Source organism: Rhinolophus ferrumequinum, chromosome 26 (assembly GCF_004115265.2).
Source record: "Rhinolophus ferrumequinum isolate MPI-CBG mRhiFer1 chromosome 26, mRhiFer1_v1.p, whole genome shotgun sequence".
Classification (NCBI taxonomy): Eukaryota; Metazoa; Chordata; class Mammalia; order Chiroptera; family Rhinolophidae; genus Rhinolophus; species Rhinolophus ferrumequinum.
In genome coordinates, this window is record NC_046309.1 from 17,870,870 (window position 1) to 17,887,377 (window position 16,508).

At 44.8% G+C, this 16,508-nt stretch overlaps 1 protein-coding gene across 1 annotated transcript in view; it reads right to left on the reverse strand.

The window, feature by feature from the left end:
- Positions 1 to 16,508, reverse strand: part of SND1 (staphylococcal nuclease and tudor domain containing 1) — a 410,758-nt gene that overhangs the window by 137,104 nt on the left and 257,146 nt on the right. The window contains exon 15 of the mRNA XM_033098795.1: positions 7,393 to 7,534. Coding sequence (XP_032954686.1) covers positions 7,393 to 7,534 — 142 coding nt within the window. The remainder of the gene's footprint in view (positions 1 to 7,392; positions 7,535 to 16,508) is intronic.

Here is a 16,508-nt window from a genome sequence, read left to right on the forward strand (position 1 = left end):
CGTCACACCAAGACATGCAGGCCGATCTCATGGAAATAATTAACCAGGAAGGCGGAGAGCAAGAATTCAAGTGTTCCAGCTCCATGGTCCATGACTGTCATTAAACCATGCCGCATACATCTTATGTTTATTAGTCTATCTCAATCAAAAAAAATTTGAAATGGCTACTGAACAATGACGCTCTGCCTCTTTTACCCTGAAATACTCCATTATGTCCTGGAAGTCTCCTTGGATTCCCACTACCAGTCCCACTGGTCGCTCGCCTATGAACCTCCTGCAGTTTGCTGACGTCCTTCCCAGAAGGGTGGTCCTCAGGTGGAATATTACCCTATAGGCCTGCTCTGACCGGGGCACTCAGCTCCACCTCCCCGTACTTCCAGGTTATGGACCAGGACGAGCTTAGCCTTTCTGACAGTATCACAATGTTTACTGTGATTGTTTTGTAAAAGTCTGAGTTGTTTTCATCGGTGTGGTGTTCAAGGCATGTTTCTCCTATTCTCACCCGTCTTAAAAGTGTCTTTTTTTCCTTCTTGTCTATGCATTCTTTACCTCAGTAGACACAACTACTTTGCTTGAAGGCTGGACCTCTATCTTACACATTTCTGTATTCCTAGCATAGTGTCCAGTGGAAATAACTTATTAAATAGCCATGCGACTTGCATGATCCACAGCATCATGAGGCTCATCCTGGGGATGATTCACGATCGGAAGATGGGAGGTAATCAGGCTGCAATCACAGACTTGCACTTCCATCCACGTGACCAGTGGGTGACGACATGCTAGGTGGACACACTGGGATTTGAGGACAAAGCCCTGGACACTGAACGGCAGGACAGCTGAGAAGGATTGTACACTCCCGTACAAAAGCAGGGACAAAAATGATTGATGAGTACACCCATTTCTTTCAGGCAACTCTTCCTGAGAACTAATGACACAGGCTAAGTTGTTTTGCCTAGACGAATCACACCCAGCCTGCCAAAAGAAAATGTTCCAGATCTCCTTGGATCCTCAAATGCCATCTCCCTTAGGAAGTGTTTTCCACTCTCCGATTAATAATAGTTCTTTCCTCTGTACTCTCATGATGTTGCATATACTTTTCATAGCTCCTTTTGATTTTTCCTTGTTCAAGGTTTTCATACGGCTGTCAGCAGTAGACTAAAGGGTACTCAAGCAAGCAGAGACTATCTTACCAATTTCCGTATCATACGTCATCTATCAGACTGCATTTCTTATAGACAGCGTCCAAATCTTGGCCTCATTAAAAAAGGCTTCCTAACCTGTTTACTGTGCTAATGCCAATAAGTAATGCTCTGGCACTTCCTGACAAGAACATAATTTGTATGTGATATCTTTAACAGTGAAGAACTAGAGCAGCCTCAGAAAAGTCTCATGTCAAGCTGCCCGTTTCCAAGTAATGGGACCTATTTGAAAGCAGGTAGGTGGTGGAGACAGATTCAAACTGGGAAGTCCCAAGAGGAAGAATATCCCACTTTACAAATATCCATTAAGTTGCAATTCAATTAAAGCATCAGAAAGGAATTCATAAGTATCAGCAGACCCTGTAATTGCTTAATTAAAGACAGAAGCCCAGCAAACACCAGCACAATAACAACCTGATTCATTAGCACCTCTGTGATAGCAGAATGGGATTTCTCACCGAAACACACACTGGCTTTAATTGTGTAATTTGGTTAGCACTGGCAATCAGTGGGGCCATTTCTGGGGCCAGGAGACGGGGAGGATATCCCTGTTTACCTTCCCTCTCCCCACTCATTACAAGTTTTTGGTCTATTGAAATAAGCAGTTGATATTCCTGTTCGGATCCGCGGGAAGACACATTAAGGAGAAAGAAGGAAATGAGTTGCTTTATTCAAAGGCATTCAGGGTGGACGGACACACAGCCGAGACCTTTCTTTAGTTCACCATGCACACACCTACCACCACCATTTATCAAATCCCAGACACCTAGAACCTTTTCTCACTGCCTCCCTTGTCATAATGCGGCTCCCAGAAGGGAGCTGTAATCAAAGAAAGAGAAAAGAATTGGAAAATGCCAAAGGGCAGGCCAAGGGAAGTCTCATTTTAAGTCTTGTTTCATGTGACTAGATAACTGCTTGATTAGAAGTCACCTGCTGTGAACAGCATGCCGGGTAGCTGCTGCCTTGTAGGTTGTCGGTACCGTGAGTTCCCCCTAAGGTGACTGACAGCCACTGCCCCCTCACAAACCTGCCTCAGTCCCTACCTCCTCCCACATGCTGCTGTCCTACCTTCATAACCCGGAAATGCAAATGGGGTAGGCCCTCTCGGTCAGTTAGCAGAAGACTCCAAATATCTGATGCAGAACTTCTTAGATTACTTTGCATTAAAACCTCAGATTATTCTCTTCCTTTTGAGGCATCTGGTTCACAGGCACTAACTTGGCACTGGCTCTGCTTAGCAAACAGGACAACGTCCTCAGCTGCGCCCTCGGCAGGACCCAGATGCCCCAGAGCCAACGAAGTAATTCAAAATAAGGAAATGGAATATAACGGCCGTAGCAGTAAGATACATCCATGCCGCTGGTGCTAGTAAATAAAAATATGAATCAAGGGCCAAGCGAATTGCTAACATGTGCCTCAGTGTCCCTTTAGACAAGAAACTAAGTAAAACATGACACACACGACAAGTGAAAGTAAACTAAAAATAAAGATGGCCGGTAAACTGTTTTGGTTCCCATGGAAGGAAATGTACGAAGTTCTCTCAAAGCTAGATGAGGAAAAAGGACGCTCTTAAACAAATGCAGGCTGCCCGGGGATCTTGGAGTCCTGTTAACGCAGGACAAAAGCTGAACGACTGCCCCCCAGGCTGCCCTAGGCATGCACAGGAGGAGGCCACAGCAGCGGCAGAGGACCTTGAACAGTCAGTTCTGATGATGTAAGGTCACCTGCTCACCGACCAAACCTAAGCCAGGTGCTCAAAGGACTAAAGGGCAAGAGGCTTCAAGAGGCTCTGACCTGTTAGCTACAGCTGACGGTGCCCAGCCCCACCTGCTATCCCATCTGACCAAACAGTCATTCCACGTACAGGGGTGCAGGAACCGTGACAGAGAGGCCAGCTGGCTTGGGCCAAATGCCACTCCCTATCAAGCTGTGGGGCCGTCTGCCCCAGAAGGCCACATAAAAATGGAAAGTGTCCGCCCCACCTTGAAGTCCAGAGGGCTCTCCAAAAGGCTGGGATTAATGAGAGCAGCACATATGGGACTGTGGAACAATTATCTTGACTTTCCCCTTGAGACTCACAAGCCCAGCTCCCTTCTGGCTGCAGAGACCTCATTTCCAGCAGAACGCCCTTTTCCCATGGCATGGCGCGCGTCCCACAGAGAGCTGCAAAGCCGTGCCGCGAAGATCACGGTCCCGGGGAACAACCTCACACAATGAACATGGTACCCGTATCTCACTCACTTTCAGCTTTGTAGGTGCTCTCAAAGGACCAGGGGGCCCTTTTCTCTCTGGGGATACTCGCTCCAGCCATCTCATTCATTCCATCTCATAGAGGTCGCTACTCTGTTAATCATTTCCATACGTCCTTTCTTAGTTCCTTCTCCTCAGAAATCAGACCAGTAACTCTCATGTTCCCTATGATATTTTCTCACTCCATCTTTTTTTATATTCTCATTTGCCAAGATTTTGTTGAGTTTTACATTCTGTAATTGGTATTATGAAAACAATAGATATACTGAATAGCTTTTTCAACCACACGTGCCTCATTCTGTTCCAATCTTGAATAAGAATTCCAGTTATAAAAGTACTCAAACGCTGACATCCTTAAAATGTTACCTTGACCCTTTAGCTTTCACTTTTCTGCACTCCTTTTCCATTCTCTGTTAGATTTTTCTTAAGAGCAGTCTATTTTTAATTCTGTTCCTTATTTCCCACATTTATTCCCCAATCGCCTGTAATCTGCTTTTGGCTGATTCAACTCTGATGAAACTGCACTGGCCCAGGTCACCTGTGACTAATTGATAAATAAGAAAATCACTTCATCGTTTTACCTACTTCATCTTTTCGGTAACATCCCACACTGCTAAGTCCTTGGAATTCTGACGTCCCTCGGCTTCCAGAAGACTACTCTCTCGGGTTCTCCTTCTCACGCTCTGCCCACGTATGTGCTCAGCTTTCCCTTCACAGGCTGGACCTCCCCGGGGTTAGTGTTGGTTCTAACGCGGTCCTCTAGGCTCTGGAGCTGCTTTAACCACTGTCTGTACACTGATGGCTCCTCCCTGGGAGGAATCTACCCAGGTCCTTCTGCTGACCTGAGCATCCCCACGGAGACCTCAAAGAGGCCCCGTCTAAAACCAAACCAACGATCTGTTCCTAAAACCCGTCCTTACCTCTGTGGTGCCCTTGGACATGACCATCTGCCGTCACTCAAGCCTTGGATGCTTTACTTTCTCTCCTACGCTCAACATCATCTCCTATCCCTGACCCCCCAAATGCAGTCATTCCCTGAATTATCAAGTCTTCCTCCCAAATCCTTTTCAAATCGCTTGTCTTCTCCACTAGCCCTCTTGCCTCTTAACTGTTTTCCCAGCCCCTAGCCTCATTTAGTCCAATGTATCCACCAAAGTGAACTTTCTTAACCCAAGAAACAGCAGCTCCTGTCTTTGTTTCCAGCTTCTCCCCACACCCCCTCACCTCGCTCTTCATGCTCCACCAATACTAAAGGGTTTGTGGTGGCCTGGATACACCAGGATACATCGTATCTCTACACCTCTGGACATGTTGTTACCTCTACCTAGAAGTTCCTCTCTACGTCCTCCTCTCCCCTGCCTGCCCTCAACACTCCTCAATATTTGTCCTTCAAAACACAGCTCAGATGTCAGCAACTCAGAGAGGCATTCCCTGGTCGCCAGCTAAACACCCAGTCACTCCGTCCTCTGTGCTGCTTCTGTGTCTTGTAAATAACTCTACCATCTCACCTAATGCCCAACACTGCAGTGTGTTTATGTGTCTGTCTCCCTAGAGCTTCCCGAGCCCTGGGACCCAGTCTTACTGGGATGACGCACAGTTCTCTGCTCCAGAGTCTCAAGGGGAAAAGCCAGTGAGCTTGTCAGTCAAGACAGGAGGAGAACAGTGCCTTTTCATGATTTATTTCCATCAATGGAAAACTATGGCTCTATCGTGGAGACTGGGACCCACGTGTGCACATACTGCACAACTCCGGCCATTCCACACAAGAGTTAAGGAAAGCTCTGGTTATGAATTCACTAAGTCTTTGTGAGGGGAAGGGGAAGGAAATATGTGTAGTGATATCTACGTTATGGCAGGCTTGTTCTGAACCCTTTTCTCATCTCATCAAACTCTTCCCCGTAACGCTGGAGGCACGATTCTCTCTCTCGTTAACCTATGTATAAACTGAGGCTTGAAGAGGGTAAATAATCTCCCTAAGTCACCTGCCTGTACAGAGTAGAGCCACGATTCAAACCTTTCTCTTATGACGTTTCAGTGCCTTGTATGCTTGCCAGGTTTCTAAAGAAACCGGAAGATGCATCATAGAACCGCATACAGTATGGCAGGAGAAAAATGTAAAAGCTTATATTTTTATCATGTGTTTGCTTCTGTAATCTATCTTTCAGAATGTAAGTTAACTCAGGCAATGCCTTTTGAATTGCTAAGCTCAGAATAATGCCAAGTATACAGAGGAAATGGCTGAGGCAGAGTCGAGTGCTCAGATGCGTGTTTAGCGCTTAGACGCTTCTGCAGGAAAACTCCAGCCACGACAGGTCTAACGTGTCGAGCCAGCTCCATTCAGGCAGTTTGGAGTTTAGAAGCCAGAACTACAGTGTCTTCTCTCCCCTACAGATCTGTGGCCAAGTTTCCCGGAAAGAAGAATAATAGTGTTTCTCTTCCACACCTCTGGGATAGAGCTCTACGCTGCCGAATGGATGCCTTTGTTTTGCAGGTTTAGAGCAAAGGATGAAATGAATATACACCTCAAACTCTGTAACAACAAGAATTCACTGCTAAGAAATTTCTCCGCTGTGGAAATGTTAAGAAAAGGGCACAAATGGCTGCCTGCAAGGACTCCCCCACACTGCGATGCTGCCCCGCCGGACGGATACTGCAACTCGCGGTGCAAAGATCCCAGCACCGCCCTCCACTGACGTGTGGATTCACTGCGGCCCTTCTCTTCTGTAGCTGCCCGAGCTTCGTGTCAGGCTTCCATCCGCCCCTTGAGAAAGGCTGAAGAGCTGTGTATGGTCATTCACGTCTTACGTGTGTGCAAGAGCCTCAACCAGAGGTGATGGCCCAGCTGCAGTGATGTCACGTGTTCAATGAGTGATTTATCTCACATAACAACCCATTGAGTTGGGGCCTGAGGGAGACCCTCATCAAAAGAACAGCCTCTCAGTGCCTTCTAGAAGGAGGCAGAGGCAATCTGGCAGGGGACAATAAACATGACTCCCGTTTCTCCTCCCCCACAGCAAATTCTAGTCAAGAATGCAAGACACAAGTGCTGAGGCAACAGGACAGCCTCAGACGAGGCCGTGTGCGCTGGGAGGGCATAGCGAATATGTCCTTTGTGAGTGAGTGAAGATTTGTGCGTACAGGGGTGGGTGCTGGAGTAAAATGACACTTTCTCTCCAAGACTACCATTTCTGCGAAGTCCTGACTGGAAATAAATAACTACCATTTGGCAGTGGGGAAGAAATGAAGCAATTTGCTCCTTGAATACATAAACATAAACTGCTCGAAGAGCAGTTCATACGTAGTCTTGCTGGCTTGGGAAATCTTAAGCTGTTAGAAAGGACAGGATAAGAGGGATGTACATTCTGTCAGCAAAGAAAGGAAGGCTTGCCCTAGCATGCCAACCTTAGTGCAACGGAGAAACACCAAAGATGCCGGAGGCTGGGAAGGTAATGTCATGTCTGGGGTTCCATAAAGGATTTGGATCCTAATGACATTTGAAAAGAATAAAAAAAAAGAGACAATCGGCACCACCTGGGAACTATGAGGGCAAAGTGGTTCAGCCCTGCCCATGACCAACCCAGCAGGGGGGGGGTCTGTCCCCAACAGGAGCTGCCAACTGCGAGAATTCCATCGTTAATATTTTTCTATGTCTGGAATTCCCTTCCATCAGGCTGTGAGGATGCGTGCTACCTTTTAAGCAACTCTACTCCTATGTCCTGGGATGGGAGGCAGATGGGAGCGGGAAGAGGGCCCAGTGTTGGGTCTGTAGTGACACAGGGACCAGATCTAGAAATTTTGTGTTCGAATCTCAATTAGAGAGGAAAGCACCGAGATGGGCAACAGGTCCTACCTAAAACACAGGGGAAAGGGCGTGTGGCCTCCAGAGATCACTTCTGAGATCTGAGAAGAATTTTCAGAGTAACACATAACATGGAAGACCTACCTGCGAGCAAGAAGGTGATAAGGCAAGTTTCCTTTGGCAAGTAGAGCTTGAGCCGAGAACCGCTGAAGACGTATTCCACCACAGCTTCAGAACGACCTGCCCGCTGGAGAAAGGGCAGGAACTGCTTTGCTTTTTGGGTATCCTAGTGGAGGAAAGAAGAGAACCCTTAGAAAAGTAACAGGATCCAGGCAAATGTTCCTTTCTCTCTGTTTAGGAGACAGTCTAGCAGACCATAGGAAGCTAGGCAAGTAACCCTATGAAATTAGACATTTCTAAAATCATGACATAGACAAGATATCCATCCATGTGACTTGCACAGAACACATATCATTAATCAAAAGTTTTCCAGAACATTTCCATTGGCTCTCTGCCTCCCTCTGTTCAGTTACTAAGCAATCAGTGGACATACAAGTTAAGAAGGTATTTTGAAATGAGAATGTCACTCCTTTTCTAGGGACAGGAAAAAGAGCTCTCCCCTCCTTTCTATGTGAACTTGAGAGGAGAAGACTAATACTAACCTTCTGTGGAGGTCAATTACCCTTTTAAAAAGACGTGACTCCCAGGCTGTGTGACACAGCCCTAAAACTTTTCCCCAGGAAGCCCAAAGCAGCTCATCTTCCATCTTCAGCAGGTTACGTACGCCGCTTCTCAATGACAAAAAGAACACAGCTCACTTTGGGCACCGGTACCGCGAGCCCTGCTCTACGAGCTTTTCAGGGATGAGCTGGGACCCGGGCACGCTGCTCCTGTTCCCAGTCTGCGAAGCTGGGAACAGCAGGACGAGCTCCATGGGGCCAATCCCACATCACGCCAGTATGAATAGTTACAGAAATAATAAAAATGTATGCAACCACATAGCACTTTTTAAACTTTTTCACGCATCCACACAAAGTACACGCATTCTATCCTTGAGAGCACCAGACTATGGACATTTCGAACCTGAGAGCTCTAAGCCACGGAAGAGCTACGAGCCTTCCCATTCTTTCAGTCTCTCAAGCTGCTTAAACAGATGACAAAGTGAGCAAGCATCAAAGTATCACACTGCCGTGTTCGGGGCATAGTCACTGGATGTCAGAATTGCCAGGGTTTTCAGCCCTGTCAGCAGACCTGTAAACTCCCACGGAGGACCTCTGCACACCTTCCTGATGCCCGTGACACCAGCACTACGCCAGGCTCGTCCTTGAGACTCTGCTTCTAGCAACACACCTATTGTATCTGAATTAATGCACAGTAGATAACGAAAATGTAGCAAGCCCTGAGTATTTGCGCGTTTTCACAGCAGCCAAAGGGGTAGGCTGGGATAAAATCAATATTTATAGTAATGAGATTCATCCTTTCCTTCAAACAGATTCTCAGAGGAAAGGAGAGACAGTCGTCCATTCTCTGATGGCACATTGGTAAAAGCTAACGGCACAATGAGCTTCCGTCCAATGATCACTTAACAACACACATTCCACTACACATACACAGTGGGAAAAGGCCTTTCTGGTGGCTGGCTGCAGTCCAGAACAGTCAAGCAAGACAAATGCTCCATGGGAAAGAAAGTGCTACCTGATTAAAACCCCTTTGCCATACTAGTCTAAATCTGGGACGTTATTCATGAGCTGAGCCAGTAAGACAACAACAATTATCCAATTGATCATTGCAAATCATGAGGCAACTTAACGTCTCTGAACAGAAGGCCTTTTCCCCTAAGACTGCGCTAATCTATATTTTTCACAAACAGAGTTTTGCTCATCACTGTCTTCTGGACGTATCCATCTGGGAGAAAAGACACTTATAGGAATAATGACAGACAGCATACACACACCGGTAAGCGCTTAATGTTAGTAACAAAAAGGAAGTTGTAGCAGACTTGTCCTACTTTGCTAAACAATCACCTACTTTATCAAGAGAGATACAGTTGCGCTTTGACCAACATGGCTTTGAACTGCATGGGTCCACTTACACGTGGATTTTTCCCCATAAATAAGTACAGTATTAAAAAATGTATTTTCTCTCCCTTATGATTATTTTCATAACATTTTCTCTTTAGCCTACTTTATTGTAAGAATACAGTATGTAATACATATATAAAATATGTGTTAATCGACTGTTTATATTGTCAGTAAGTACTCTGGTCAACAGTAGGCTATTAGGGAGTCAAGTGTTATACATGGATTTTCGACTGCACAGGGGGTCAGCACCCAAGCCCCGCATAGTTCAAGGGTCAACTGTACTTACTCAGACTTATCAAGGAGAGGCAAATGTAATAATAATTCAAAAGCCATGTAATTATAACACACACACACACACATACACACACATACACACACAAATCAATTGATGTCCCTGACTCCTCCTAAGTCTCAACCTACAACTTAATAGTCCTCTTCCAGAAATAACATCTGGGAAGACAGAAAGGAGAATGGGACATGCCATTGACGATGACGAAGATTAGAAGTGAAAGCCAACTATGACACCTGAAGGCATGACAGCAAATTTTCAAGGCCTACCAGAACTGGCCAGTTTTATTTCCAGAGGCAAAATGGTGAGATAGCACATGGCGCGCCCTCTCCTTGAAGGGAGTGTTCCAAAGCTTGAAGATGATATGCTTACAGACCATCCGTTAAGGAAAGAGATGGAAATTGCATCCAAGTCGATAGGGTTTGGGGAATAAAAAATTTTTATGAAGTCAATCAAATTGAATGTAATCACCAAAAGATGTCAGCTCTTTCAAATCTCAGCCACAGGCAGACAATGGTGTCTGTCTTTCCGTGTCATCTCAAGTGCTTCCTTGACATGTTCCAAAAATTCTTGAAACCTTTAATATTTGTTTCAGTGGCTCACATGAAAAGACCGGTAAGGCCAACTGGGCAATTCCTTCAGGAGAAGTAACCTGGCAGCATTCCCTGCCTGTTTAGCTACGGAAATGATTCACGTTAGGAGTTTTGGTTGCATTGAAATGACGTGCCTTCCAAGGACCTGCTGCAAGTACAGCAATGTGCTCCGTTCTCTTACCCTCATTACTGGGTGACAGCAAGAGGTAAGTAAGAGAAAACCCGATGATGAGAAACAGTATGACAGGGACCAGGTGAGGCCCTACTGAGGAGTTGAGATGCCAGGTGGATCTTAAGGACGGTAAAGTTGTAAAGTTCCAATCCAGGAACTCTCTTCTAGTAATTCTGAAGGAGGACCTACAGGAGACGGAGTGCAATGAAGGATTTCTTTGTAACTTTAGAACTCCAAAATGTATTTTGAAAAATGAAAGTAAAGGCCTCGGATTTAAAGAGATAACATTTATGACAACTTTCATTTCACGGTAAGACTATTAAATATCACACATTCTGGCTTCTAAGTCTAGTTGCAGAGACTGTCAGCCCCGGGTTTTCTGTGCTGTGGCTTATTTACAGGTGGCCTGGGAATCTATCTGCCATAGTTAAGTTACTACATTGGCTCAAGGCTTTGAGAATCCGAGTAGATAAATTAGTCATAGTTTTGTTTTTTATCCCAATACTTCCCTCCACTGGTGTAAATAATTAAGAAGCAACTGTACTTCTGAGCAGATAAGTCTTTTTTGTTGCACTGGTAGTTTTCACATTACCTGTGCTCCAAAACAAACCATACGGAAGTGTTTTCCTGTACTGCTCGGAAAGCTAATTTAAGGATACATTAGCTACATTTAACCTGCTATTGTGGATGGCATCTCTTTAAGGAATGTTTCTGCCTCCTCAATGCACCTTGAAATTGAGAAAGTAATGATGCAACAAATGTGCCTGGGGTGACTTCATTTGAAAGGATGTTAATATCTATACCTCAAACTTATAGGAGCGGGAGTTTGAATGACTGACGACTGGCAGGATGGTCCTTCGACCATCGAGAGAGGAGAAGGTTAATAAAGACACTTTATGCGTTCCTACTCTGCCCTCCCACCTGGCTTGTCAGGTCACACCTCTTCCAAACGTGGGTACCTGTATCAACACCTGTAAGAGATGCCCCTTCAGTAGTCAGACTGCAACTTATTTCTACAAAGTATCTTGCTGTGTAAGCAAATACATGTTTACAATTATTTAGTACCCTGAACGACCAAGTTTGGGAGAGCGGGAACAGTGGGGCTGGGGGAGCGCAGGGGAAGCAGAATGCTCGTAGAGTAGGCACAGGACAGAGCCATAGCACCCACAGACAACCAGGTCACTGCCTTGCAGAAGAGCAGAACCCATGTAAATCAACGTTTCGTGAATTGTGGGAGCAGAGTTTTAGGCTGTTAGTTTGCACACGGTGTTAGCGAAGCGATTTCCATGATTTTTTTCCCACTGAAAATACGCAATGTAGTCGGCGGGAACACAGTAAAGAATGGTGGGAAGAGAACGTCACCACACACAAAAAAGCACTGGGAAATGGGAATCAAAGTAAACCTATTAGTTAACAATTAACCACTCAGGATTATCATGGGCGAGTCTCAAATGGGAACTGTTAATAATGAAGCTCACTAATTAGTTCCCATCATCACAATCACTCTTTGATTAACATCATAAGAAAAAGAACTAAAAACAAATACATGTAGAGCTTATTATGTATGGCACCACGGGAATACGCCAACACACTTGAGAAACGGAACTGCAAAGAGGTCCACCAAACCCGAGAAGCTTCCTGGAGGCACAGCCATGCCCTGGACTGCCCCACCCAGCACACGGGGAGGGTTTCTCCCCATCGGGAGCTGACTCTCCTGTCTCTCCAGGGCTGGCCTGAGGCTAAAGGACTCCAGAGCACAGTGCCGCGTAGGTCCTACAAATCTTAATACAGAAGGAGCAAAATGTGTGTGCACAAGAGTACAGACACAGAGAAAACAAAGAGCGTGGCGATCAGAACTGATGGCTAAGAACGCTGAAGCAAACACACTCTCATTTTAGGGTGCACTGTGATAACTCACCGCTATAGTCTTCTATCTTTGCCGGGCTCTCCAGACCAGGAGAATTATTTCTGCAACTATGAGGAAGACAAATCAGAAGTACACCCTCTACCGAACGGCACAGCTGTCATCCGCCACGCCACGCTCTTCCTCCTTCCCATAGCACAGGCACTGCGGCCGGGCATGTTTTAATTCACAAAATGAGGTTATGATTCTCTCTGAGGAATCAGCTGTACAGCATGATAATCTCTTGATATAAATGGGACCCTGGGGGAGACACTTGGGAATCCTCTCCAGCTCCAACAAAAATAAACAAAGCAATAAACCATTTGAAACCAATCTTGCCTGGCTGGTTATCAATGTTTCATGGTGAGGTGTGTGTGAGGGGGGCACAAACTTCAGTGAGATGTGAGTTTAACAGGAATGAGTGAACACACGAGAGAACCCTGAAGAAAAATACCCTGACTGAAAATCAAATAAAATCGTAAGTAAACGAATAAACAAACAAACAAAGCTGCTGAAGCTAGGCCATCAACAATCTTTCATTAAATGCTGTCTCCAGTTGACAATTTCTCGTGCTGTTTACTTCATTGGCACAGCAGCTCGCTCAGGCCTCCAACACGTCCGAGCGAAGGAGAAACCATGTCTCAGGCTCTGGGCTCCACTCCTGAGAGTGAGTCAGGAGGACAGTCGTAGGAGCGCTGAGTGAGAAGAAAGCCCTGATTCTCGGGAGGCTGGCACCCTCAACACAGAACAGAACCTTCCATTTTCTCTCCTAACTCTACTTCTTTATCAATTATTAAGGCAGGATGCTTGGCTAAGCAAAGTTTCCAAACTTGCACGGTAAGGACAGACCGAGGGCAGAAGGAGTTGGCACGGTCTGCTTCCCAAATGGGAAGGAAGCAGGAAGCTGCAGAGCACGTCCGGGCGAGTGCAGGCGGCTTCATGTTCCAAGTGCGGAGGGAAACCTTTCTGTGCAGTCAGACTCGAAGAGAACGTCAATCTGCCAACACTTTAAGAATACGTTTGCGCTCAGGAGCCCTGCAAAGGACAGGCGTCTATAAATATTTTCATTTGGCTGCTCTTGCTCACCATCTAGTTCCTTTTCACAAGGTACAACACGGAGAAAAGGGAGCAGGACGTGGTGAATGCTAAGAAAAGAGACAACCCTGTGCTTAGGATGAAAATAGGCAAAAAGCAGCCTTCTGACTGACGATCAGGGCAATCCAACTGACAGACAGATTAGGGACCCCTAGAATACGGCCTAGAATTCATCATACTCACCCCAAACTGGACATAACCTACCTCTCCCTCAGCAGCCAGGTGATGGACAAGCAGAGCGTGCACATCGCACAATGGAGTGCTGTGGTGCACGCGGTGAAAAGGACGTACGCAACGACAGGGACGCATCTCAAGTGCACGATTCCACTAACATGCCACCCTGGCCAGGGTTAAACTGCACGGACAGAAAACAGACCAGTGGTTGCCAGGAACTCAGGGAAGGGCTGGGGGTGGGCTCCAAGGAGACGGAGGCACTGGGGGGGAAGAGCCCGCAGTTGTATGATCTTGACTGTGGTGACGGTTCCATGGGTTCACGGCTCTCAGCGTGCCCATGTTTATCAAAACTCACAGAACTGCATATTAAAAACAATAGTTTACTGTATAAATTATGCCTATATTTAAAAGATAAAACAAAAAATTTTAGCCTGGATAAGTAGAATATGCACTATTTTAACTTTTAGCTTAAGAACACTTTTTTCCCTAGTCGACTAATTTGTAAATGGCTCAGAGAGAATAACAAGTTCAAAACTAAGCACTCAGTAAATCATGCTTTAGATAAACTACTTTAATCTCATTAGCTGGTCAATGCATTAAAGTATTTTAAAAATTCAAGCAGAAAATGGTTTAGATGAGAAATCATAGAGTTAGAAGAGCATAGAAATAAATTTTTTTTATCAGTTTCCAAAAGAAAGTATCGATTCTTAGAGTACTGCTAAAGGAAAGCAAGATGCAGTCCTCAACTGGCTACACAGAGAAGGAAAAATGCTACTGAGGACATATGTCTATTGATGTTGCTTGTCTATGAAATAAAATCATGTGATATGGCTGAATGTGAATAATTTCCAACTCTTAATCAAATGAAAATTCTACATAGGCTCAGAGATTATTCTTTTATTGAATAACTTTCAGTTCCCCAAATTTAACCAGCTGAAATTATGCTATGCGAACCATTCAATTTAACCTTTAGAAATGAAGTCACTGCACTTTAGTGGGAAAATGGGCATTTTATTATCAACAGGAAATACAATGCCCTTGGCTTATTCTATAAGACTCTTTTCTGTGCTGTAAGTTTAGCATGGAAAGCACAGAGATGGTATGTGTATGCCTCATATAAAAGGGTAGAAGTAGGTACCTAGTTACAAGAAAGTATCAATATCCAAGCTCGCTCCCTTCTTATAGTCAATCTTTTCTCTAACTCGTTTCCGGTGTGCAGTCCACCTATGCAGTGCTCGGGGAGTCCTTCCTCAGGTCTGCTTATCCACAGAACCATCGGAAAGTTAGGGCTCGGAATTTGTGGGAAGCAGAAACATTTCCACAAATAAACCCCACCTCTTCCCACCCCCTACTTCACCCCGAAAGGTCCCTTTTCCCATTTCTCCACTCTCTAAGTTCCCAACAGAGTATTACAATTTTTCCTTTGATTGATACTGAATGTTTATAAAATTGTGGCTGTGTAGATCGCAGCCCTTCCGGGAGCGCCCACCGTCCTGCTGAGGTGGCGTCGGAGGCCTGCTGCACAATCCTTCCACCAAGACCCTGAAGTTCCCTGAACATCCTGTTCTGGATTCTATTTCTAGGTCCATGCCTTCCGCTTTCTGGGTTTACTCCCCTTTCCTTTTTCAAAAAATCACCCCATCCCTATTTCATGGAGAAAATGTTTTATCTCTCTAAGGTCAGGTAAATAAATACTTGAATGGCTTTTGTAGTTTTCTTCAGCAGAAAGACTATCCTATGAGTACTTTGAATACAACAGATAAATTCCTTTCATTATCCAGCAGCATAGTTATACACTATGTTTTTGGATACCACTGACTACTTTAGTTATTATATGAAGAAAACTTATTTTGTTATGAAACTAAATTGTAACTACTCAAAAACACAGACAAAGGAGACAGTGGTTCAGTATTACCAATTTGTAAGCGAACAGATATATAGAGGAGCTGAATGTACCGAAGGCATACCTTCCAATTATTTTCATGGTACATATTCCTCTAAAAACAAGTGATTTATCCAAATTATACACATCTAATTTACAGCAAAGAAATCATTACTTTGATAAGAAAATATAGGGGGCATTTCTATCTTAAACTGGTAAACACAACCAATGATGGCAGAAACAGACTATTTAAAAACTATGCGGTTACTTTTCTAAGAATCAAATGATAAATCTTTACGGGAACGTCAGGTACCACATGATGACGTTTTGGTCAACGCCAAGCAGCACAGATGACAGTGTTTCCCATAAGATTAAAATGGAGCTGAACAATTCCTGTGGCCTGGTGACATTGTGGCCGTCTCAACATTCCTCACGTGTTTGTGGTGATGCTGATGTAAACACGCCCACTGGGCCGCCAGTCGTGTAAAAGTACAGCACGTACGGTTAGGTACAGCACGCAATGCTTGATAACGATAACAAACGACTACTCACTGGTATGTGTATTTACTACACCATGCTTTTTATCATCACGTTAGAGTACTCTCTTTCTACTTATCATAAAGAGAGTTTGCCGTAAAGCAGTATGTTGTATTATGCCAGCAGTAGCCTCAGACAACTTGTGCTTACCGTTTTCTTGATTGCATCATTTTCTCTTGCGCTTGATTTAATCTCATGTTTTATAAATTCAGTATAGCCTAAGCACACAGTGATTATAAGTCTACAGTTGTGTACCATCATGGCCTAAGCCTTCACATTCACTCATTACTCACTCACAGACGCACTCAGAGCAATTTCTAATCCTGCAGGCTCCGTTCCTGGTAAGCGTCCTATATAGGTATACCACTTTTTATCTTTCATATCGTATTTTTCTATATGTTTAGATATACAACTACTTACCCTGTGTTACCATTGCTTACAATATTCAGTACAGTACCATGCTGTCCAGGTTTGTAGCCTGGGAGAAACAGGCTAGATCACATAGGCCAGGTGTGCAGCAGGCTGCACCATCCA